General features: G+C 56.4%; 2 protein-coding genes across 3 annotated transcripts; one reads left to right on the top strand and one right to left on the bottom strand.

The window, feature by feature from the left end:
- The first annotated feature begins 1,520 nt into the window (after positions 1-1,520).
- Positions 1,521-10,226, top strand: LOC117875448. Its single transcript, XM_034766814.1, has 5 exons — positions 1,521-2,081; positions 4,874-4,957; positions 6,712-6,925; positions 7,701-7,907; positions 8,647-10,226. Exons 1-5 carry the CDS (start codon positions 1,725-1,727, stop codon positions 8,862-8,864), a joined length of 1,080 nt encoding a protein of 359 aa, XP_034622705.1. The 5' UTR covers positions 1,521-1,724; the 3' UTR covers positions 8,865-10,226.
- CLU (clusterin) lies at positions 10,219-24,550 on the bottom strand. 2 transcript variants are annotated; one of them, XM_034766812.1, is made up of 9 exons: positions 24,425-24,550; positions 18,988-19,112; positions 17,469-17,617; positions 16,942-17,112; positions 15,959-16,406; positions 13,664-13,777; positions 12,512-12,738; positions 11,345-11,526; positions 10,219-10,460 (listed from the first exon to the last, which is right to left on the bottom strand). In XM_034766812.1, the coding sequence occupies exons 2-9, from the start codon at positions 19,070-19,072 to the stop codon at positions 10,454-10,456; spliced, it is 1,383 nt and encodes a 460-aa protein (XP_034622703.1). In that variant the 5' UTR covers positions 19,073-19,112; positions 24,425-24,550; the 3' UTR covers positions 10,219-10,453. The 2 variants fall into 2 exon arrangements, with proteins under 2 accessions (XP_034622703.1, XP_034622704.1); XM_034766813.1 differs by lacking the exon at positions 24,425-24,550 and adding an exon at positions 19,705-19,830.
- Positions 24,551-25,120: the final 570 nt, after the last annotated feature.

The following is a 25,120-nucleotide window of genomic DNA, read 5'->3' as shown; positions in this document are numbered from 1 at the left end:
GATGGGGGTGGGGGGTAATAGGATCCTATATAAGCAAAAGACCCACAAATCGGGACTGTCCCTATAAAATCGGGACATCTGGTCACCCTAGTGGTTCTCGACCAGGAGACCGATGGTGGAAACTGAGAGCCTTGGTGACCCTTAGAGGCCTGACGCCTGGAGCTGCCGGGCTGAAGTCCCGAGCCCTGGGGCCCCCGTGGGTCTCAAGCCTGGAGCCATGGAGCTGAAATGCGCCTCTCCGCTTCTTGGGGATAAAGCTGGGGAGCCCAGAGCCCGGGTGTCCTATGAGGCAGAGCCTGGAGTCCCTTTCCCCCCTGCCCCAGAAGCTGAAGCCCTGAGCTCCAGTCCTGCAGGGCTACAGCCCCAAGCCCCCCACCCACTCCGCAGTTGAAGCCAGGAGTTTTTATAGCATGTTGTGAGGGTCTCAGACGGAAAACGGATGAGAACCCGGGCTGTAGGAGAACACAGAATTAAGTGGACAATTGAGGGTTGAATTGTTAAGATCTGGGTACCTTCCAGAACTGTCACGGAGTATTGGGGAACTCAGGGCCCTGCACCCCCGGCTTCCTGCGATTCACCATGACTCTCAGCCAGCCAGTAAAGCAGAAGGTTTATTTGGATGACAGGAATACAGTCCAAGACAGGTCTTGCAGGCACAGACAACAGGGACCCCCTCAGTTAGGTCCAGCTTGGGGTCCCAGGGCATCCCAGCCCACCCCCCTTTGGGGGGTCAGAGCCATCTCTGCCTCCCAGCCATCTCTCCAGCCCGCTTCCAGCCCTCTGCCTTCAGCGACCCCTCCCACCGCCTTTGTTCAGTTTCCCAGGCCAAGGTGTCACCTGGCCTCCAACCCCTTCCTGGGTTCTCATGTTACACGCTCAGGTATTCGCCTTCGGGAAGACTCCCAAACCCATCCCCCAATGCAGACTATCCTAGCCACACTCCCCTATCAGCATTCACAGACCACAGTAAGAACAGGCCCAGTTCGTCACATGAACATAATGGCCATATAGGGTCAGCCCAATGGTCCATCTAGCCCAGTCTCCTGTCTTCCGACAGTGGCTGGGGTCAGAAGATGCTTCAGAGGGAATGAACAAAACAGGGCAATTTCAAATGATCCATCCCCTGTCGGCCAGTCCCAGTTTCTAGCAATCAGAGGCTACGGACAGCCAGAACATGGGGTTGCATCCCTGACCATCTTGGCGGACCCGTCCTCCAGGAACGTCTCTTAGTTTTTTTTGAAGCTCAGTGATTTGAGCATTGGTCTGTTAAATCCAGGGTTGTGAGTTCAATCCTCGAGGGAGCCATTGGGGGCAAAAATCTGTCTGGGGATTGGTCCTGCAGGGGGTTGATCTAGGTACCTTCTGAGGTCCCTTCCAACCCTGCTACTCTAGTCTATGATACTTTTGGCCTGCACAACATCCCCTGGCATTGAGTTCCACAGGTTAACTGGGTGTGAAGAGCTCCATGGTGAGATTCCGAAAAGCCTGTTAAAGGCTCAAAGGGTTAATATCTCAGGGCGAAAGCTCCAGCGTCAACCACACCTCCGGCCTCGCAGGAGTTCAGGAGCCGGCGCTTGCTCGTCTCTGGCTGCGGCTTGGCACAGCAGAGGGGAGTTTGCAGGGCGCATGGAGGGGCGGCCCTACGCGGAAATCCCCGGCCGGGGGAGGAGCCGGCGGCCCGCGGAGAGCCGGGCTGGGTTGCTTTCGCTTTCGGCTCGCAGGAAATGGCTGAGAGCGACCAAGGGGCGCGCTGCACCCAGGCGGGGGGCCGGGAGGGCGCAGGGGAGTCTCCCGGCGGCGGGGCGAGTTCCGAGCCTGGGCAGCGCGCAGGGGCCGAGCCCGGGGCGAGCTCCGAGCCTGGCCAGCGCGCAGGGACCGAGCCCGGGGCGAGCTCCGAGCCTGGCCAGCGCGCAGGGGCCGAGCCCGGGGGCTGCCCGCCGGGGAGAGGCGCTGACCCGAGCCCTGCCGAGTGGAGGGGACCCGCCCTAGTGGCCTGGTTACTCTCCTTACTTGCGAAGGGCCCCGAGGCGTCCAGCCGCAGGGACCGGCCGGCCGGGGAGCCGGACACCCCGATGCCTCAGGTAGGGTGACCAGATGTCCCAATTTTATAGGGACAGTCCCGATTTTTGGGTCTTTTTCTTATATAGGCTCCTATTACCCCCCATCCCGTGTCCCGATTTTTCAGACTTGCTGTCTGGTCACCCTAGCCTCAGGTGAGGGCACCCACGTGGCCCTATTTGTGGGGCTGGGAGGGGGGAGTGTTCGTTCCCCGTCTAAATAACTTCTGGGGACACCCCCCCCGACGATGTTTGCAGTGAGCGCCCATTGCACCTGGGTTTAGTGCAGTGTGTGGCTAACCGGCGGCTGCGCTCCACCCCAGAGCTGGGCGCATTGCAGGGCGGGCTGGGAAGGCACAGTTAGGGGACCGACCCACCCCAAGGGTGGTTGTTCCTCTACCACCGGCGCTGGAAGATGCTTTGTGTGAGCACTGCAGCCCTGGCAAGCGTACCGGGGTGGGGTGGGGGAGCTGTTATTTGAGAGGTGCCGGGTCTGAGCTGGGAGACAAGAATAACATTAGAATGGGCTCCCCCCCGCTTTCCCCCGTCCCACCTTTCTCCCTAATTGACTAGGAGTTTAAAAAAAAAATAGGTTTCAGAGTAGCAGCCGTGTTAGTCTGTATCCACAAAAAGAACAGGAGTACTTGTGGCACCTTAGAGACTAACAAATTTATTTGAGCATAAGCTTTCGTGGGCTACAGCCCACTTCTTCGGATGCATAGAATGGAACATATATTGAGGATATATATATACACATACAGAGAGCATGAACAGGTGGGAGTTGTTAGATACTAAGGCTCAGATCCAGGAAGATTTTTAGGCTCCTCCCTTCTGTTGATTTTGATGGAAGGGAGGAGCCTAAATACCTTTGAGGATTTGGACCTAATTCCCTTGACATCCGGGAATCTCAAAGCACATTATTTCATTCTGAGGCCAGAAGGGCCCATTGTCTGACATCCCCCCCCCTCCCCCCCCCCCACACCGGCCAGAGACCTGCCTCCTGAATAATTCCTAGAGCAGAGCTTTTAGGAAAACAGCCCGTCTTGATTTAAACATTGTCAGTGAGGGAGAATCCACCACGGCCCTTGGGAAATGGTGGCTAATTACTCTTACCATTAAAACCTGACGCCTTATTTCCAGTCTGAATCTGTCTAGTTTCAATTTCCAGGTATTGGATCACGTTAGACTTTTCTCTGCTAGATTGAAGAGCCCGTTATTAAACATTTGTTCCCATGTAGGTACTTATAGACCGGGATCAAGTCACCCATCTCACAAAAGATGCATTGGAATTGGAAAGGGTACAGAAAAGGGCAGCAAAAATGATTCAGGGGATGGAACAGCTTCCAGATGAGGAGAGATTAATAAGGCTGGGATTTTTCAGCTTGGAAAAGAGACCACTAAGGGGGATATGACAGAGGTCTGTATAATCATGCCTGGTATAGAGGAAGTAAATAAGGAAGTGTTATTTACTCCTTCTTATAACACAAGAACTAGGGGTCACCAAATGAAATTAATAGGCAGCAGGTTTAAAACAAACAAAAGGAAGTATTTCTTCACATAACGCACAGTCAACCTGTGGAACTCCTTGCCTGAGGATGTTGTGAAGGCCAAGACTATAACAGGGTTCAAAAAAGAACCAGATAAATTCATGGAGGCTAGGTCCATCAATGGCTATTAGCCAGGATGGCCAGGGAGGGTGTCCCTAGCCTCTGTTTGCCTGAAGCTGGGAATGGGCGACAGGGGATGGATCACTTGATGATTCCCTGCTCTGTTCATTCCCTCTGGGGCACCTGGCATTGGCCACTGTTGGAAGACAGGATACTGGGCTAGATGGACCTTTGGTCTGACGGAGTATGGCCGTTCTTCTGTTTTCTTTGCTAAGCTAAATAGATCGAGCTCCCTGAGTCTATCACTACAAGGCAAGTTTCTAATCCTTTAATCAGTCTTGTGGCTCTTCTCTGACCCCTCTCCAATGTATCAACATCCTGCTTGAATTATGGGCACCAGCATTGGACCCAGGATTCCAGCAGTGGTTGCACCAGGGCCAAATAAAGAGGTCAAATAACCTCTCTGCTCCTACTTGAGATTCCCTGTTTATACATCCCAGGATCCCATTAGCTCTTTTGGCCACATCACACTGGGAGTTCGTGTTGAGCCAAGTATCCACCACGAGCCCCAAATCTTTGTCAGAGTCGCTGCTTTCTAGGATCGACTCCCCCATCGTGTAACGATGGCCTGAATGTATAGGTTTACAGTGAGCCCTATTAAATGCATGTTGTTTGCTTGCGCCTGTTATAGATGGGGAAACTGAGGCAGAAAGAAGGGCTGTCCACCAGTGGCAGAACCAGGAATAGGACCCTGGAGTCATGACTCCCAGTCCTGTTCCTTAACCAGTAGATAGGCTCCCTTCTTACTCACAAAAGTTAGAGACAGGAAAGGCACATCACGTCCCTCTTGCACACCCCCGTCACTGCAGCTGTCTTCCAGGGCTGTGGGTGGGGAGTTCAGATATCTGCCCAGTGGGAGACTGTTCCACAGGTTGATTCATTGGTGCTGGAACAGTTTGTATTGTGGGGGTGCTGAGAGTCATTGAACCAGACTAAACCCTGGATATGATAGAAACCACTTCAAGCCAGGGGGTGTGGCAGCCCCCCAGCACCCCTAGTTCCAACACCTGTGGGTTGACCGAGACCTTGATTTGAAGCGCTCCGCCGATGTCCCCTGAAACTCAAGTGATGGCGAAGGACAAAGAGATTGAAACCAGGCCAAAACACTGGGCATTATCGCTCCTGTTTGATTGTCTCTCTGTCTTTAAGCTCGGCGCTAACAGTGCCCGGGGAGCAGCTGGAACGGCACAAGAGCTCCGGAAGACAGCGGAGAGGCTGCAGGCTCAGCTGGAGGTGAGGGACTTTCTGACCATTCAGATTCACTGAGACTTTGTCAAGTCTCAGAGGGGTAGCCGTGTTAGTCTGGATCTGTAAAAAGCAACAGAGGGTCCTGTGGCACCTTTAAGACTAACAGATGTATTGGAACATAAGCTTTTGTGGGTGAATGCCCACTTTGTTGGACTTTGTCGTCATGATCAAATCTACACATGACGGCACGTATTAGACAAACCACTGTGTACTTCTCAGAGTAAGAGACACCCAGGGTAAAGCTACACACTGTCTCGGGGGCTCGAGCCTGCGTCCATTTGTCACCGATCCAGTGATGAGGATGAGTAATTTAAATTAAATTAAATTAATGGAGATATCCCATCTCCTAGAACTGGAAGGGACCTTGAAAGGTCATCAAGTCCAGCCCCTGCCTTCACTAGCAGGACCAAGTACTGATTTTGCCCCAGATCCCCAAGTGGCCCCCTCAAGGATTGAACTTACAACCCTGGGTTTAGCAGGCCAATGCTCAAACCACTGAGCTATCCCTCCCCCCCTAACGAGTAAATACATCTATTGTTTATTTCTAATATGGTAGAGCCTGGCAGCCCCAGTCCTGGGCCAGGATTGTGTTAGGTGCTGTACAAAACGGCGGTCCCTGTCCCAAAGAGATGGCGATCGAAAGACCAGGTTGCTGGGTAGTGCGAGATCCTGTTTCTTTCCTCATCGCTGTCTGACGATTCCCGACGGGTTGTGAGATCGCTTTCTCCCGCTTCCCTGCACTTGGGATGCTCGGCTCAGGAAGCGTTTCTGCGTCTCATGCCTTGTCCGCAGCATGTAGGAGTTGTACCACATTAACGACTCCGGTCTGGTTCGAGTGCTACAACGCCCCCTAGTGTGGACACAGTTCTGCCAGTACTGTATAAAGGTGCTTATACCGGTATAGCTAGCTCTGTTCCAGAAGGGGTTCATAGATTCCAAGGCCACTGTGATCATCTGGTCTGTCCTAACGCAGGCTGCAGGACTTTCTGGGATGAATTCCTGTTTGGACTGGAGCATTGCTCTGAGAAACACGTAGGCTCCTAGAAATGGAGAGCTGGAAGGGCCCTCAACAGGCCATCTAGGCCAGACCCCTGCACTGAGGCAGGACTAAGTGTTATCCAGACCAGCCCTGAAGGGTGTTTGTCTGAGCTTGACTTAAAATTCCCGGGGGATAAGCTCTATTGATATCCGGCACCTTTATCCCGGTTTAACTGGGTCCACACTGGGGCTTTTATCAGCATGACTCAGTAAAGAATCAGCTCTCTGCCCCCCACAGTTCTAGGGGTACAAAACCCGTATGTAGGGCAGGCCTCAGCCGCTCCTTTGTCATGTTGGTTGCCCCGTGGCTCCCCTCTGGGTTTAGACAGTACTTGCTGCCTCCCAGTTTCCATCTACCTGAGCTACTTACCTAGCCATGGTCCCTGAGCACCTCCCAGCGTTTGATGTATTTATCCTCCCAACACCCAGTGGTTGGGACGTGCTATTCTCCACACTGTACAGCAGGGGAAACTGAGGCACACAGACATCACGGCACTGGGCGTTAGGCACCTAAACACCTTGGAAGATCTGGACCTGCCTGAGTGACTTGCCCAAGGTCACGCAGCGAGTCAGGGATGGAACCCAGGAGTCCTGGTCCCCGGTCCCATGATCAGACCGGGCTATTGCACCATCTCCCTGGCTGGTGCCTGCTCCCTGTGCCGGGATGTTGAATAGCACTAAGCCCCTTCTACTCCCCGCAGGCTCTGAAAGGCTCCTCGGACTCTGAGACCCTGGAATTCCTCCAGGCACTAGAAGCGCCCGTCAGAATCGCCAGCCGCGTGCTCACTGAGAACCAGAGGCTACGGCGGGAGTTGGAGGAGTTGAAGGGCAGGTTGGCAGCCCCACGGCCCCTGGAACCAGCCAGACAGCCTCCAGCTCCCTGGGCATCGTCCCCCTGGGCCACCCGGAGCACAGGTAGGCACCGGCCCGCCATGGACAGGTACTTCCCCTGACCGGGTGACACGGGGGAGCCTGAGTAGGGCTGGAATGGGGGTTCCTTTCCCCTGTGAGGAGCAGGGACCAGAGACCTAACGCCAGGCAAGCTGAGGGAGCAGTGGGGCTGGGGTCACCTCCATTGATTGGGGCAGCAGTGCTCCACCTCGATTGGGCTGCGGCCCCCAAAATGGCTGAAAGACCCTCCTGCAGCCTCTCCTCCCCCCATGACTGATTCTACCCACAATCCTGTGGGACTGAGGTCACAGGACAACTTTCCAGCCATTGCGGAAGCTGCAGGTGGAGCAGGGGAGGGTTGGCTGTGGGCGGGGGAGGGAAGAGTTGGGGGGGGGGGGGGGGGGGGGGGGGGGGGGGGGGGGGGGGGGGGGGGGGGGGGGGGGGGGGGGGGGGGGGAGACGGGCATATCTTGTGCTGCTGGGTAAGTGAGTGACAAGTGCCAGCAAACTCGTATCATAGCCCCAGCTTTCCCCGCCCACGAACCAAACTGATACTTGAGAACAGCTGGATCGATTTGGCAGGGTTAAAACAAACAGGCCCCTCCAGCCCCTTTGGGTACCAGTCTATGTGGCATCAGGGATTTGCCCTTACCAATAGCAGTATTAGGGCTTATACCCCTCTGGGTTTGCAGCCACTAGGGGGCAGACTGCCCTGCACAGGAACAGGGCCGGGTCTCCATCCCACTGGCTGAGCCGGGCCCCGAGGGGAGATGTCTCTAACCAGCCCCGTTCCCTGCCAGCCTTGCCCCTGCAGGTCCGCGTGAGCGGGAAGACGGCCGGCTGCGAGAGCCAGTTCTTGGACCAGGTGGCTCAGCTCCTCGCGGCCCAGGGCATCTCCCTACAGGCAGGGGAGTATGCGCCGCACTCCAGCTGCCCGCTGCTGCTCTTCTGCCCGATCTCGTCCCGCTCGGGCACAGACATCAGCAACGCCCTGGAGGGGATCCCCGGTGAGTGGCCCTTTCACCTGCATGGGCTGAGCCGTTCTCCAGCCAGTGCCCCCTGCTGCCTCCGCTTCCCTTCAACTAGGGGACTAGGAGCAGAGCCCCTTAAATGGGTGGGCCCAAAGCGCCTGCCTGGTGCAGGCATCGAACAGCCAGGGACTTGCCTGGCTCATGCACCTCAATCCTCACCCCAGCGGTCAGTCCTTAACCTTCCCCTTTGTGCTCCGCCCCCTAACTTAGTGGCAAATTAGCCACTGGGCTGACAGGGCCTAGGGGCCCTGGCCAACTGTGGGGCCCCTGGAACAAACCCACGGCTGCCAGCAGCCACCTGTAGCCCTGGCTGTCAGGGCAGGGGAAGTCCCGGCACCCTCATTCCACTCTGCAGCAGCTGGATGGGGTTGGGGGCAGCCCCTTCCTGTGGCCCCTTGACACTCCCCCCCCATGCAGCCACCACTGCTGGGCAGAGGCAGCCTCCCCTCTTCCCCTCCCCCATCAGATGCACCAGGCAGGCAAGGCCCCAGCGCCCTGACCCTGGTTCCCCACAGAAGCGCTGGGTGGGGCAGGGGAAGCCCCAGCACCCAGACCCCCACTGCGGCCTGGGGCTGTGGTGCAGGGGATGGAGATTCTCTGGTCTTGTGGCTGCAGGAGGTGGGGGAGGCATGTAGTGGAGCCTGCGTGGAAGAGGGGCAGGGCCCCAGGAAACCTTAATCTGCCCCTGACGCCTGTTCTCTCCCCTGCGGCCCAGCGGCGAGGAAGACGATCCTGGTGGTGCTGCACCACCAGCCCAACGAGCGGGCCGAGCTCTACGCCAGCAGCAAGCGGGAGGCGCAGCACTCCGGGCTCCTGAGCACCGTGGACGGCTGCTTCTCCACCCACTCCGGCTTCTACCAGTGCCAGGCCAACGCTGCTGCCGTCGCCGCTGTGGCTGCTGTGCTCCAGCAACTGGCCGTGGGCAGGCACTAGGGGGACTTCCTGCAGGAGGCAGCGGGCTCTGCGAGCTGGGACCTGGAGTGCCTGTGGGGCTGGGCTAAGCCCTGGTGACTGCACTGCCCTGACCCGTCTAGCTGGGATGGCATGGGGGGGATCCCCAGCCCTGCAGCTTAGTGGACTGTTACCTGTAGGAATGCCCGTCTCTGGGCTGGAGCTGTTCCTACAAACCTTTGCTTCTCTTATGCCCCCCAACTACCCTCATGTTGGTCCATCCCCCCCTCCTCCATCACACTGAGGGCAGCACTTGGCATCAGAGCTGTGCAGATGCATTAGTTCCTGCCCCATTGTACAGCTACCCCCCCTCCCTGTGCTATGGGGGGGTGCCACTCACTCCCCTGAGCTGCCCCCAGCCCGCCTGTGAACACTGATCAGTCCCTACAGGGATCTCATGCGAGCCGTGTGATGAGACAAGTTCTGGTGCTTGTGGATTCTGTTACAGCTGCTTCCCCTCCCTGGGGTTGGGGCCTGGTGCGCTTGGAGCTGGACCTGGGGGGCAGGCATTGGGCTGGGCACACATCACTCCTAGCGCAGTCAGGGCCAGAGCTGCCACAGGCTGCAGCGGGAGACCAAGGGAGGCTCTGTGGCCTGGCACATGAGTGTTGTGTTCTGCTCTGGCGAAGGTGCTGTCTTGGCGAGGGGCTGCTCCCCAGCCCTGGGCACCTCCCTGTATTCCAGGATACAGCCCGAGCTAGGTGCCTGGACCCTAGGGGCTGGGGGTGAGGGTGTTGTACGGCCAGATGGGTTGCAGCGTGGGGTGGATTTGGATAGTTCTTGGATTTTCCACTTGTGGGTTGACAGCCTCTGGTTGGAGCCAGCCCCAGGGGGTGTTCAGGTGGCTATTGGTGGGATATTTTAGAGAGCTGTCTTAACCAGCCCTCTGCACACACACCCCCTGCAAGCAGGGCTGCTATGGTGCCCATGAATATGCTACCTCAGGGCTTCTCCTTTGTCCTACCCTGGGGCTCCTAGCCTCTAGGGCCAAGCTAGGGCCCACGTCTGATGCTGCTGCTTGGGGTTCGTGGAGCTGCGCCATTAGTTCTGGTATGGCAGGCTTGTGCTTTTCAAATGCACAGGTCCCCTGCTGGGTTCCTGTCTGCGACCCACCTACAGGGAGTGCTGTATGTGGAAGATGTGGTAGATCTGGGCTGAAAGCGTGGGCCATATGTTGGAGTAATGACTATACAGATATGGACCGGGGGGTTGGAATGCCCTCTAGAGCCCACCTCACCTGCGGCCTCCTTCATACACTACAGAATCACCATGTTTCCCTCACGCACCTGCTCCTTCTCCCTTTTTGGAGCCAATAAACTACACCAAGCCAGGCTGGTTTCTCCACGTCAGATCTAATTTTATTTCTCCTTTTGGGTCCCTACAACCCAGCAGCAAAGTGCAGGCAGTTCAGTGTTTAACCTACTAGTGCAGACAGCGAATCAGGGCGGCGGGCCAGGCCGAGGGCTTCTCCGCAGCGCTAGGGGGTCTATGCAGCATGGAGCAGGGCGTCGCTGAAGGCTATGGCTTCTCTCTTCCGAAGACGAGACTGAGGATCAGGGCAGCCGAGGGCATCACTCGCTGGTGGACAGAAGAGATGGTGCATTGAGTTTAGCACAGCACAGGTTTTAGGGCAGCAGAATGGTGTGGGGCCAGGAGGGGGTTAAGGAAACTAGATCACTGCCCTGAGGAGATCCTTCTCAGAGGAGAGTTTGCCTGTTGATAAAGGCCCTAGTCTGGGGCTCAAATCCCAGTTCTGCTACAGGCTTCTAGCTACACACTGGAATAAATTGCCCAGGAATAAATTGTAGAATCTCCATCATTGGAGGGTTTTAAGAGCAGGTTTGACAGACTTGTCAGGGATGGTCTGATAAAGCTTAGTCCTGCCATGAGTGCAGGGGACTGGACTAGATGACCTCTCAAGGTCCCTTGATTCTATGGGCAAGTCATTGAGTCTGCCTCAGTTTCCCCAGCTGCAAAGCAGAATATTTCCTTCCTTCCCCCTCATCTTTTCTCTTGTCTATTTAGAGCACAAGCTCTTTAGGGTGGGGATGGTCTTAGTGGGTTTGTGCAGTGCCGAATACAAATATAAATCAGCCTGGTACAAGTGAGTAATGGGGAGGTTGTCTCGGAGCACTCCAGGGGATGAGCAGGGTTCCTTTTGATGGTGATGGGTTATTTCTCTGGCCCTTTCCAGCCCAAGGTCATTTATGAACCTAACAGTTGCAAACCTCTGCCCTCCCGCCCCTGAAATGCAACCATTTCTGGAGTGGAACACAGCGGCACTATACAACATAGGGTGGGAATGGGAGAAACAGCCACCTATAGCTGTTGAGACTGGGGGAAGGAAGTCTGACCCTGCTTAGCTTACGAGCTCTGACGTGCTAACACCCCAAAGCCCTATGGCCTAAGCAAGACTTTTCTGCTCCGGGCTGGGAGCCTATGTGCCAGGGCTGCGAACTCACATGGTATTCTGCTTGTAGCGCTTCAGAGCCTCGTCCGCCACCACCTCCATGAACTTGGGGTCGTCCCAGGGGATCTCGCCTGGCACGGTCACGGCCAGCGGATCCGAGTCGAAGAGCTGCACGGTCACCTGGGTGTCAGAAGGTCTGGAGGAGTCCTTGCGGCTGGGGGTCTTGGAAAGCACCTAGGGGAGGAAGCAGGGAGGAGCCCGGTAGCACTAGGGGGATGAGCAACTTGAGAGCTCTGCTGGTGCCCTTGAATCCCATCCCTGCCAGTCTAGCCCTGAGCTCCACCAGGACCCCGCACAGCCCCACAGCCTCCGATTCTAGTCCAGCCCAGGCCCCTGACGCATGGTGGACTCCATTCACAGGGCTGGCAGCAGCAGTCCTGAGTGACCCAGCTGTGCCCCTGCACGGCTCAAAGGCTTGTGAGAGGCTGTCAGGGCAGAGCAGCACTTTTGTCCCAGAGACAATTGCCCAATTATACACATCCTGCTCCTGACCCACTTTGCCTCTTTCCAGCTCTCTGCTATTCCGGGGAGGGAATGGGGGGGGCCATGGGAGCCAGTGCTAGCAGCTGAGCCGAACTCAGGAGCTCCATGCCCAGCTGGGTGCACGGGCAGTGTGATGCAGGATCCATGGGGTGGGGATGTAGCAGCGGGGGGGGGGGGGGGGGAACTGTGGGGAATGGACCAGTCTTGGCAACAGAGCCACTCAGATGTCTGTTTCCCAATGGGCTTTGATGCCTCATTCATTTGGGTGGCACCAGCTGGTGCCAATTGGGTCGCACCCAATGTCAGGCTCCAATGGGCCTCCCTGCCCCCTAGTCCTGGCCTGGGAGCATGCTCCCCCGCCCACTCTTCTCCCCAGCCCATGCTCCCCCATTCCCCTCTCCCCCTGCTCCTCTGGGCAATATCTCCCAGCCCCCTGCTCTGCCCCACAGCTGGTCCCTCCTGGCTGTCAGCTGCCTCCAGTCCAGGCTCTGTCACAACGAGCGAGTGTCACATGCCCACCAGCTCTCCGGAGACCAACAGGAAGTGCCCCATGGGCCAGCAGAGGGAAATCGGGGGACAGCGTGGGAATAAGATATTAGTAGCCCATAGCTCCATCTTGGTGCCCCCCCCCCCAGGGGCACCCCCAAGCAGCGCAGGAAGGGCAGTGGGGACCCACCGTGGTGACCTGCAGCATGCCGTCGCCGTTCTGGGTGAGGTTGGCCAGGCGGGACACCCAGCCAAACTGCTTGTTGAGCTGGTCCAGGAGGCTGGAGGTGTTGAGCATCTCCTCCTGGAAGGTCCTCAGCAGCTCGTCGTACTTGCGGGTGAAGCGCTCCGCCAGGCGCAAGGCGTCCTCGAACTGCTCCCGCAGCTGGCTCTGGGCTGGGTCCGTCTGGGAGCAGTCTTCAGCCCGGGGGAAGGAGGAGACGAGGGCATTATAAACACAAGAAGGAGTCAAAGATGGACTTGCCAGGATCCCCAAAAGCAGGAGGGCAGCAGGACACCTGGCTCCCTGCCCATTGCCCTGACAGTGGGTCTAAACCCCGTGGAGACCCGCCCCCCCAAAATCCGCAAGGGGTCGAGTGGGACTCTGGCTCCTTGGCTTTGTCAGCCCTCGGTTTCTCCACCAGCAAAGCCAAACCAACTGGTGCCACTGCTGGTGTTAGGACATAACATCTCCCCTAACAGCACCAACCCCTCCAGCCCTGCTCCCCTGCCGGCTAACTCGGGGTGGGGAGGTTAACGGCATGCAGTCACCACCCGAGTCCACCCGCAGCCAGCCAGCCGCCACTTGGCTCTCAGAACCACAGGCTGCTCAGTTGATCGAGGCCTGGGGGCCTGGTGCAGACCATCTCCCCTTCCATTCCCCTCCATGTTACACGTGGGTGGTAACTTAGGTCTATGGCCAGCTCTGAGGAGGTGTCGATTGGCCTGACTCCAATGGAGCTGCGCCTGTTGACACCACCGAGAACCTGGTCCTGGATCTGTGTGGGCCTAAATGCTGGTTACACATTGGAGTTGAAGATATTGGAGCAGTACTGAAACGTGCTATATTCTGCACCGAAATTGCCTAATCTAGGAACACAAAATACATATGGGGGGGGAAGAGATGCAATACTGCCCCCTGCTGGGGAGAGGGGGAAAATCACATCTAGAGAAGACCCCATTTGTCTTACCCAAGAGGGGTGAGAAGCCCCAGTGCCGGTGAAAGGCGCTCACCAGCAGGGATGGAACTAGAGGATGCAGGTTCTACTCCCCCTGTGGGGTGTTTATCTATGAAACTACAGGCTGTTACCAGCCCCTGGTTATATTGGTCTCCTTCGCTCACCTACAGACAGAATCTCCTGGCATTTTTCACACTTATCCTTCATCTTCAGGCAGCCGGCAGAATTGCGGCGGATTTCCCGGCATACCATGCGGTTGTCACTGGAGTTGCGAGTCTCTGAAGGGGTGGGGTGGGTGGGGGGAGGAGACACCATAGAGGTATAGCTTTACTTCTCAGCATGGGCAAGATGCACCAGCTCTCGTGCATTTGTACAGCACCTTGCACTCCAATGCTCTTTACAAAGTACTAGTCATGTAGACAGTAAAGCCTTCCCGCCCCACTGAAATGCAGTTGCTTCTGGGGTGGAGTGTGGCAGCTGTTTAACAGAGCACAGCAACTCTGCACAACAGCTCAGGATGGGAAACCGAATACTGCAGCCATTCAGAACCAGGGAAATATAGCAATTAACCAGACCCTGGAGTCTTAATCCCTAAGACACCCGCAGAAGAATTTAAGGTTAGAGTCTGTCCTGTTATTCCCATCAAGTCTGGCAAATGATTCAAGAGCTTGTGAATCACCTACTTAGGAACGTAAATAAGCTTCAGATTGCTTTTGCCGTAATCCCCTGGCCCGGACTTTATTTATTCTACAAGGCTTGAAAGTGCTCCTGCGATTGCTTTCAAGCCAAGCCGGGATGAGGCAATACATCACCGCATGGCTCCTGGAGGGAAGGCATAACAATACCACTGGAATTCTATGTATAGCACCTTTCATCTTCAGACTATTAATACATGAACTAATCCAGTCTCGCCCACCTGTGTGAGGGAGGTGAGACGACCAGCACTGCCCTCTACTGGACAGAATCAGAGCTGCCCGTCTGTGTGTCATAGGCCTTGTGCTTCTAGGAGCCCACAGAGCGTCCCCTTTAGCTCAAATGGCCAGGGCCTGTGCTGTTATCTGGAGCGTGAGGTTCCAGGTTCCTGCTTTGCTGCACACTTCCGAGTGGCCAGAGTGCAGCATAAAGACAATCTCGGCGCCCTAGGTAGCCACGGATTTGTCAGAGTCAGACCCACTCTATGGCTAGGGAACACGAGGCAGAGACAAAGCGACTTGCCCAGTGCTGGAGCAGAAGCCAGCGTTCCCCCCACTTGCCACCCTGTGCTCGGATCACCAGAGCAAACCTCCGTCATGGAATTCAGGGGCATCTCGTGTGGTTTCCCCAAGTGGTGCTTTGAACCAGAACGGCCACCCCACTGCTCAGCAGGAAGCCGACCAGTGTCCTTCTCATTCCATGAGAGAGCTGCTGCCTTGCAAAATAAATCCAGGGATCAGAGCAAGGGTGGAGGAAGACGGCTCCTCCGCTTTTGTTAACAGGAGATGGGAGCGAACTCCCCCTGCTGTTTCAGTCTGCTTTGACCATGGCTGAAAGTATAACAGGATGGGGGGGGGGGGAAGTGGGGGGACTCCACCTTGAGCTCGCTCAGTCCAGGGACTGGAGCTGGGTGGAAACCGGACATTCCATGTTGCGGGAAATTCCAGGATTTCAACATTTTTTTCCCCCCCAACCCGAGACAAAAAACAAACTTTGTTTGAAGTTTCCCTCAAAATGGAATTTTTCCAAAATAAAGTTAGTTTGGGATCAATTTAGACTTTTGGGGGGAGGGGCGGGGGGGGAGAAAATACAGAATAAACAAATTTCAAGACAAGTCAAAACGTCCCAGCCCGAAAGCGTCAGGATGGAAGGTTTCGACTGACCATAGCAAAACTTTTCCCGAATCCTCCTCCCCCCCCCCCCACCTAGTTTTTAAACAAAAAACTTTGCTAAAATCAACACAGGAAGTCCCCCCCTCCCCCCTTCACTGAACCCAAACATTTGGTTGGAAAAGTTTCCCCACTAGCTCTACCTCAGGCTCTGCCGAGGGGTCCAGCTGCGGGGTCAGTGAACCAGACTTAGTCCCCAGGGTGGAGGCCTTCTCTGGGGCCAGAGGGGGGAAGACACCACAGATTAAGGCCAGAAGGAACCACTGTGATCACCTACTCTGACCTCCTGTAGACAAAGGCCATAGGACTGCCCTGAGTTAGTTCCAGTCTGAACTAGGGCAGATCTTTTAGAAGAAGATCCAATCTGGATTTAAAAATGGCCAGTGACGAATAATCCTCCTGCCCATCCCTAGATGAGCTGTTCCAGGGTTAGCCACCCTCACTTGGGCACAAGGCTAGTGCTGGATAAGTGATCCCAGTTCCTTCCAGACTCCCCCCGGTGACTAGCGTGTGCCTGGGGGCAGGGCCCTGGCTCTGGTCATTACCACCCACCAGCTCGGCTAGATCTGCCCCTCAAGGCCCTTGAATATCCCCCACCTGTGGTGGACTCTCCCAGCAGGGGGTCCTGGCTGCCTTCGAACCACTGGCCATCCTGCTCCATGGCCTTCTGGGCTCCCTCGAACATGCGCTGGGTCATCTCGAAGAGCGGCCCGAAGAGGCGGTGGAAGCCATGGTGCCGGGGTGGAGAGAAGAAGGGGTGTGTGTCCCGGACCACCCTGGCGTTTGAGTAGGGGAAGCGGAAGGGGGCGTGCATGGCCCTGCGGGAGCCCCCGGCAAAGGGCGAGCGGAAGAACGGGGCCATGCGGCTGTGGGCCCGTGTGCTCTCCTGGAACAGGTCGTCCACGCTGTCTTCCACTAGGCTGTAGCGCTCCTCCAGGTCCTCCAGCCAGCGGCCCTGCTGCTGGTCCTCCTCCAGCAGGGAGTCAATGCGCTCGCCGTTCACCCAGATGGAGACGGGGGAGGAGCGGTTCAGGAACTCCTCCAGCTACCAGAGCAAGGCAGGGACAGGACGTGGTGAGCTGGGCAGGCCTCTGCAGACCCACCTACCACCCACCCTACACAGAGCTGGGGCCCACGCCGCTGCATCGCAGGGAGACCCGCTCCCTGCTACCTCAATGGGGCCGAGTCGGTGACCGCTACAGGCCCCGGGGAACCTGTGCTGTGGACCCATAGCCATATGGAAGATGTGGTGGACAATGACCGTCAGTTAATTCCTGTTGGCTCTCCAGAGGCTGAGAGACAATCAAAGCTAGAGCCCCCTCTCCCCCCAGTACAGTCTGTCCATCTCAGAGTCGGAGCCATTGAAGAAGTCGACCACGAACACACTGGCATACGGGGTCTCCTGGCACCACTGAGCCCTACAGGCTCCGTCCTCAGCCACATCACATGCTAGCCCACTCTTCCATACAAGCCCTGCTGATCTTTCATAGCGTCCCACACCCTGGCGGAAAGAGGTCCCGTCTCTCCTATACCACGATGCCAAGCGCCAGAGAAGGACCTAGACCAAACAGCTCACTCACCTGCCGGCCAACCAGGCCCGAGCCGCTCCTGCACGTCCTGGAATAGAACCTCATGCAGGTCTGCTTCAGGCAGGGCTTGCATTCCTCCCACAGGGCCAGCATGGTCTCATTGCACACTTCCGGCTTCTCGGTCAGCTTCTTCTCCGTTTCCTTGGCTAGTTGCATGGCTTGCTGGAAGCGAAGGTGTTAAAACCAGGACTGTGAGGGGCTGGGCCACTAATGGGGATTCTCCCTTAGCTCAAGAGGCAGGAGCCTGGGTCTTTAGAGCAGGCGAATCAGAGTTCTAGCCCCACTCTTGCCAGGAAGAGGATGGGAAGCCCACCACCTAAGGAACCTCGGGGGGCTGTGGATTTATTAGAGATTGTCCCCAAGCTCCCAATGCAGAGGGGATAAGCGACATGGCCATTTTAGACTCATTTTGCCATGTTCCATGTGAGCGTCAGACCTCCATGGCCCAAACTGCAGCGAGATTCAGCGAAAAGCTTTGCAGGGACAGTCTCCTGCCTGCATTCCTGCAATTTGCTCACCTCTTTCTTCTGCTTGGTCTCCTCCAGTGTGGTCAGGATCTCCTGGTGGTCTTTGCTGGTTTTGTCCATGAGGCTTTTCATCTGCTTCACCCCGTTGATGGCATTCTCGATCTCGGTGTCTATGTATTTGCTCCCGGCTACAGACATTTCTGAAGGGGGGTGGGGGGAGAAGAAGTTAATTGTCTCAGGAGAGACATGCTAAGATGGTCTTCTGCTTCCAAGATGGCCACCCAGACTCCACAAACACCATCTTCCCCACCCAAATATTTGGGTCTCCAAAGCCTATTTGCCCAAAAAAGGGTCAAATCCAATTTAGCTGAAATTTCACACAAACTTCTCATTTGCCCAGCTCCGTTCTCAGGCCACCAAGGCCCGAACCTTGCTTAGATTTGGGCTGGGACCCTGCCAGAGCAAGGTAGCCAACAACTCAATTTTGGTGCCAAAGATCTAGAGTAAAGACTGATCCCACCCAGTCCCCCTGAGCCCACTCCCCTCTGAGCCATGACAGCCTGCTCTCAGGTGTGCCTTTTCCACAGGACCCCACCTAGCAAACCCTGAAGAGTTGATACTTGTGCGGTGTCACCTGGCGGGGAGCTGTGGGAGAAATGATCTCATGATGCAAGCATCTGGCTTGGACCCAAAACACTCCTGATGCCAGGAACTTCAGGGGGGAAATTTGTTTAGATGGGCCTGATCCACTTCACCCAGCCCCAGATCCAGATTTCCCCAGGGCTTGGGGGACCTGGCCTCAGGGGGTTTGGACCACAGATTCCTAGATCCCCAGGCCAGAAGGGACCATGTGATCTCCTGTACAGCACAAGAGAGAGAACAGCCCCTCAATAATTCCTAGAGCAGAGCTTTAAGAAAAACATCCAGTCTTGATTTAAAAAAACCGTCACTGACAGAGAATCCACCACGGCCCTCAGTAAACTGACTCGGTCCAGCCCAGATATTTTGTTTTGGTTCCTGGGGGCTCTTACGCCCGGTTTCCAGGTTCTTTCCAGCCTGATCCAAAGAAAGTCAGCCAAAAGCCTGGAGGTTTGCCATGTTTCAGAGCTAAACCCACATCAGCCTAGCCCCCTCCCCTGTTCGTCCCACACAAACACCAGGGCCCCACACGCCAAGTTAGCCCCCCACACCTGCTGGGGTACCTCCCCACATACACATGCTGCTCCCCTGACTCTTACAGGCGGTCAGTACAATGGTGATGGGAGCCATAGATAAATAGACCCACTTTTTTGGGGGGTGGGGGGTGGGGGGTGGGGTTCCTAGAAGCAACCCCTAGCAGCAAAGCCCAAGTAACAGCCGTGGTCAGTGGCTGGCGAGGCACCCGTCAGCTGGAGCACAGGGCACAAATCACAAACTGATCCCTGTAGCAGCCTGCCTGGCCCTGCAGCGGAGCGTCATGCAGTCCATGGCGCTGTGTATCCCGTATTACCCCGCGCGTGCTGATCCCACCAGCCTCAGCCACCCGGGGAGTTTCCGCCCCGGCGCATGGAGCCTCCCCAACGCCACTTACGTTGCAATTCATTGGGAGGAACCAGGGCCTGGCCTTCCTCCCAGGACAGCAGGAGCCCCAGCAGTGAGAGCAGCAGCAGCGTCATCTTCCTCACCTCCTAGCAAACGCCAAGGTCGTGTGCAGGCCTGAAAGACAGGGAGGAGAAATCAGACAGACTCCCCCAGGCCGAGGGCACGTTGTACCGACGGGGCCGACAGATCTACCCACACACAAGTATGTGGACGCTCCTAGGAGGTTACAATAACCTCAAAGGACAAATGGTGCCGGGACAAGGTACAAGGAGACAGAGCGACTGAATGAATCTAAACAAAGGCCAGTGGATCTGATTCAAGGACAGTGTTGCAATTATGCTAGTTAGAAAACAGGACTTGGAGCCAGAAATCAGTTGGTCGGAGATGAGGCCTAATTCATGGACAAAATAATGAGGGGGGTGGGCTATTCTGCCCATCACTCGCTTTTGGGGTCCTTAAAGCTTTTGTCAGGCTTGACAAAGCCCTGGCTGGGATGATTTAGTTGGGGTTGGTCCTGCTTTGAGCAGGGGGTTGGACTAGATACCTCCTGAGGTCTCTTCCAAACCTGATATTCTATGATTAAAAGAAAAATAGTTGAATGGGGAAAGTACAAAAGAACAAGAAAAATAAAAACGACAGGCTACTCCAGCAAGCTTCCCCATCCCGACTGGCACCCCACCATCCCCTAGGCCTTCTTCAGCCTCACCCTGAGAGATGTCCTGGCCAGAACAGGCCAGAGAGCAACCCAGATGAGATCGCCACCTCCAGATGTGTCCCAACCACCATCATCTTTGATACTGTCAAAGTCTGCAAAACTGGGGGCTTTTCCTTCTAAAAATGGTCTCCAGCTAAAAGGAACAAGGGATGTTGTTCAAATGAAAGCCTGGACTTGATACTTTACATTTCAAATGCTTTAACGGTTTAAAAAAAAAAAATACTGGTGCGTTTGCCACGGTGCTAAGCAGGCTGTCGTCTCTCTATAGCAAACCCCCAGCCTTGTTGAACACTGGACAGCGACTAGTTACGTTGACAGCTTTAGCCCTTGCATTGCATCTAAGTGAATACAACAGGGTGCTCCAGCCCAGAGGCCCGAGAGAGAAACGCATTCAAGATACGGGGCGAAAAATGGTCCGGGATTTAACAAGAGCCAAACTCCACCAGCCTGACCAGAGGCCTGGGAGCCAGGAAGAACTAAGCTCTGACCCATGCTCCTGTCATGGCCATGGGCCTGTCACTTATCCCCACACTACAGTGGAAGGCAGAGAGTTTACCTCACACAGGTGTTTGGGAAGCACCATGAAAGCATCATGCCTTTCTTAAGTGCTACATATCACAGCAGCCCATTTATCCCTCTGGCACCCTGGCTATGCCCAGCACTGACCCTGGATAAATCCGTGTATTGAAGGGATTGCTTAACTCACTGGTTCAGCGTCTCTGATCCCTCCAGGGCTGGTCCACACAGAGGCTAAGAGCCTACTACTGCTACAGCTTATGGAGTTACTCATTTAGTTTTTTGTGCTGAAGGTCCCAGGCTCTATCCTGCTAGTGACCCGTCAGGGAGGGATTTTGATCTCAGCAAGCTGGAAAAATAGGATCTAGATTCGGAGCGCTCAGCAGTCCGAGGGGTTTGGATCCAGCTCCATCTCTAGCTCCATCCCAGCCACATCAGAGACTTGCTGGGGTGGGTGTCTGGACTGGGGACATGAAGTAATGCTCATGGGGGGGGAGCAGGGCTGGTCTAGACTCAGGGGGGACTGCTCTTTGGCCACAGGCAGAGTAGGGTCTGCACCCCAATTTGAGTGACCCCACAGATCTCAAAGCAAGATTGAATAAACAAGGACTGAACAGTGACCGCTCCAACCACGAGCAAGCCACGCTGTAGCTCAGAATTAGGACGGCTTAGCAGAGCTTTGCCCAGAGAAGCAAAACAAAACCACAGGAGAAAAATGAGGTATGACTCATTTGAATGACTCGGCCCCCACGCAGGGGTCTCTGCTTATTTATACATGCACAAGGCCCTGGTGTCCCTGCTGTGACCCAAATGCCCACGAATTTCTGGCCAGGGGGAGCTACCGCAGCCCTGAACTCCGGCCGGGAGCAGATGCCAAGACCTGATGCCTGGGAACGTCTATTGTGCAGCAATCGGAAGGTCTTACATAAGAGCCCCCAACCCACGTTGCGAGCAGCTGGAGGACAACCAGTTCCAGCCCTGCTTTGGGGGCGGGCTCTTTCCCGACAGGTCGGTGAATCACAGCGCAGTTGGCATGGGCTTGGGGGGAGTCTGGGACCAGGCTGCCTCAGATTTCTCGCCCGCAGCATTTGCGAGCAGCTCAGTCAAACCCTGCCAGAAGCTAGAGAATAAAGTAGGAGAAAAAAAAAAAAAAAAAGATCCGCAGAGGCCCATCTCTGCCGTCTCCAATTCGCTACAGCCGTGCGGGACACAGGCTCAGCCCATCGCTCAGCCCTCGCTTTGGTACGCCCCAAACCCAGCTGGATTGCAAGCCAACAAGCCCAGGGCGCGCGCAAAGGAACACCTGGAGCCCTCGAGGCTAAGCAAAGCTTCCTGTGTTTTCCAGCCGGCAGGAAGATGAACGGTTTCCTCCACAGGCGAGAGCCCAGCTAGCGCGTTTGCTGGAACAAGACGCCAGAAAGGTTTGCCTTCGAGCGTAGCGCCCGCTGCCGGATACAATGGGGCAAGTGCGTCAGACACCGGGAGAGTGGAGACCATCAGCAGAAATAAAGTTAACGATCAGGACCTCTGATCAGCAGATCTCAAAGATGGGCTGGTAGCAGGATCCCCATGCAGCAGCTGGGGAAACTGAGGCACAGCAAGGCACAGGCCACACAGCAAGTGGAGAGCTGTTAGAGCACAGGTCTCCTGCCTCTAGCTCCGTGCTGTAGCCACTGAATGACACTGCCTCGCAGATCAGCAGGTAGCACGCACTTCACTGCATTGTCATTGCCTTCCTGGGCTTCCCTTTCAGTCCTAGGCAGCAGGGGAGGCTTTGAATTAAGCCTTTGGCATAGGGGGCTTTTACTGGGGACAGGGGCTGGGGATTGTCACATCTGGCGACAGCAGGAATCAATGCAGAGTCCCTCGTCAAGCAAAATTCTGCACAGGCGCCCCCATTCGCCAGCAGCACCGGGGAAGGGGGGGGGCAGCACCCAGACTGGGTTTAGCTCCAGCTCTGCGATGGGGCTGGACCCAGCCCACGCGAATGACGCCAAAGCGATAACAAGACGCTGAACGACCTTGCCAGAGACACCAGATCCCTCAGGCCAGAGGCAGCGGGATCGATCGGAGCGGAGCAGCAGGAGCCGCATGGCAACCGAGGGGGAGACAGAGGGAAGTGTAGGAGTCCGGGGGTGTTGCTGGGAAGTAGCAGCTCTCCCAGGGAGGGGGGACTGGACAGGAGGGCCAGGAAAGAAACACAAAGCAAGCCAGGGCAATCAGAACTTGTCCGGTGCAATGACTCCAGGGTTATTTAGAGCCTTAGAAAGTGAAGGAATGAAGCTACCCCATTAATCCAGCCTGTGCTCCCCACAGTGCTGCAGATGCCCCCCCCCCAATCCTGACCCACAGCCCCCTGCTATTCCAGGCCCGGCCTTCGCCCACACATCTCTGATGCTGCAGTCCTGAGTGAAACAGAGGCCGACAACCCTGCTGAACTGGGGGGTAGTTTTCAACTGAAGTTGTCCAGCACCTCGTCGGGGTTAGGATAAGATCGGAGACTCATCTCGCTTGTGACCTAAGCCCGGAGCACAACCTGACTGCAGCCCTGGGCATTACCCCGGCGCTCCATGGGTCCCACGTAAATATCTTCAATATGGTTTAGGAGGGGGAACAATAGTCCCTGTGGGACCCCCCTCCCTACAGAGCAATTGCTTCACGGACAGCACCGTAGCTGTCCAGTGTTGTGGTCAGAGAGCATTTTGCCATTACCTTGAACTCCCACTCCCATCAGTGCAGGCTTCCCGCACCAGGCGCTGCTATGGAACTACTCCCGGTTTTGACCGATTCCCCCCCAAAACATCCATGCATGCCCCACCCCCACACTAGGCAACTAGCCAGGTGCATTGTGGTTATTCTCCCCTCCCCGCCTCCCCCGCATTGCTCAATTGTTTATGTGCATTGTGGTTATTTTCCCAATGTTTAAATACCATGAGTCAGAGCCCCAAGAGATTGGTTTAAAAACAAAACAAAAAATCTGGAGATTAAAAAAAAACAACAAAAGCTGGATTTTTTTTTTTTTTTAATTGGCCTTCCAGGCCTCTAGCAGAGGTTCCATTTTCAAGCTTCTCTGCACCTAGGAGAGCGAGAAGTGAACTTTGTAAAAAGAAAGCCGGGATGTGACTCGCTGGGGTTTTGAAAGAAAAACCCAACTATCACAAGACCCGCAATAAAACAGTCAGTGGCAGCAACATGGTTGCCCCTCACTGCATTGCACAAGTGGCCTAGTGCACTACGGCTAATTTCACCTTCCTTTGAAGCGTCCGGCATTGGGAACGCCTGGAGGCCAAGTTCCCAGGTTTGCCAGGCCAATGGTCTGCGTACAAGAACCAACCGAATGCCGAGAGCCACTAACTGCATCACTCTTTCACAGTCAGGCATTCTCTCCCATACATTGTTTAGTAGCACCTCACTTTCGTAATCAAGACATGCCAGTGAAAAGCTGGAAAGGGCCAGGACATGGCAAATCACTAGGGCCTGTAGCCCAGTAGGACATGTCCACGGGCAGCCCATTCCCACCCAAGGCCCCAGAACTGGCCAAGATGTAGGAATTCCCTCCTGACCCCAGGTGGGGAGCCCTGAAGCATGAGAATTCCCCTGGGTTACAGACCTGCAGAGAAGGTGGGAATACAGGGGACACTGCTGAGAGTACCCTGCAAGGAGCCCATGGGGGGAGGAAATGACATGGGACAGTTAAATGCCCCCATCCCACCGGACCAAGCCCTGCACAGGCCTTAGTTACACCCACCAATCTGTCAGAGAGAGCCCTTGCAAGCCCAGCCCTGCTTTGAGGTGGAAATGGGGTGTGCCGGTCCCTTCCCCCAGGCGGGCAGGGTGAGCTAGGGCTCCCTCTTTCCCTAGGGATCGCTGCATGGATCCACCCCTCCCCTCCCACCCAGGACGGAGCAGGATCCCCCACGCCCTCTAGCCCCGTCTCTCTCCCCTCCCCAGGAGCGCGCACTGCCCCGGACGCTGGAGAAGCGCCCCTTACCCGGAGCCTCCAGCTCCATCCCTGGCGCCCCGCGGGGCTTTGCCCAGCGGCCGGGGCCGCCCTTGCGGAGCCTGTGGCGCGCACACCCCTCGCCGCAGCCCATCGCCCCGGCAGGGCGCATTGGCAGCTGCAGGCGCTCAGCGGAGTTTGCACAACTACGGGGGCGAAACCAGCCCTTCCCCGAGCTCTCCCCGCGGGGCTCACCTCTGCGTCCTGCGCTGCAAAGCGGGGGCTGCAGCGCTGGGCACCGTATTTATACCCGCGCCGCGCTCTGAGTCATGCCCGCAGAGCCGCCTGGAAAGGGGCCGGCCCGGCCCAGCCCGGCCCCTGCGTCTCGGCGGCAGCCAGTGGGCGCCTTTGCACCGCGCACGGCCGGGCTGCGTCCCCCCGGGGGCCGCTGGAGCGAGGCTGCGGTGAGGGGCACATCCCCCCGCCACACACTCTCTGGCAGCGCCATCAAGGCGCTCCTGGCTGGGTCCCACCTGAGCCAGGGTCCAGGCGGGTGCCTTGGTCTGCTCCAGCTACTGGGTGCCCCTGAGGCCCGGCCCCCTGGGGGTCGCCCAACCCAGCACGGGGTCAGCAGCGATCAGGGGGGCTCAAGGCCCCGCCTGTAACAGGCGCTGGGTCTGCTTGCATCCCCCCGCCCCATACCCTGGTCTGGGAAACCCCAAGCACTTCACTGCCCCTTTCCTCTCCCACCCTGAGCTAGGATCTCTGATGGCCTCCCTCTGCCACAGGTGCCTTAGGAGAGATTAAAGGGCCCGATCCTGCTCCCCTGCAGAGCTCAGCTTTGCCTGCCCATTCCCTGTCTCCGGCTGCTGGTCTCTGTCTAGCTCTGGGGTCTCATGCAGTGACTCGGCCCGTTTGGCCATCTAGGGATATGTTACTGGGGAGGATGCT

Source organism: Trachemys scripta, chromosome 3 (genome assembly GCF_013100865.1).
Source record: "Trachemys scripta elegans isolate TJP31775 chromosome 3, CAS_Tse_1.0, whole genome shotgun sequence".
In the NCBI taxonomy this organism is placed as follows: Eukaryota; Metazoa; Chordata; order Testudines; family Emydidae; genus Trachemys; species Trachemys scripta.
Note: the sequence above shows the minus strand (reverse complement) of the source record. Positions and strands in the feature narration are given on the sequence as shown.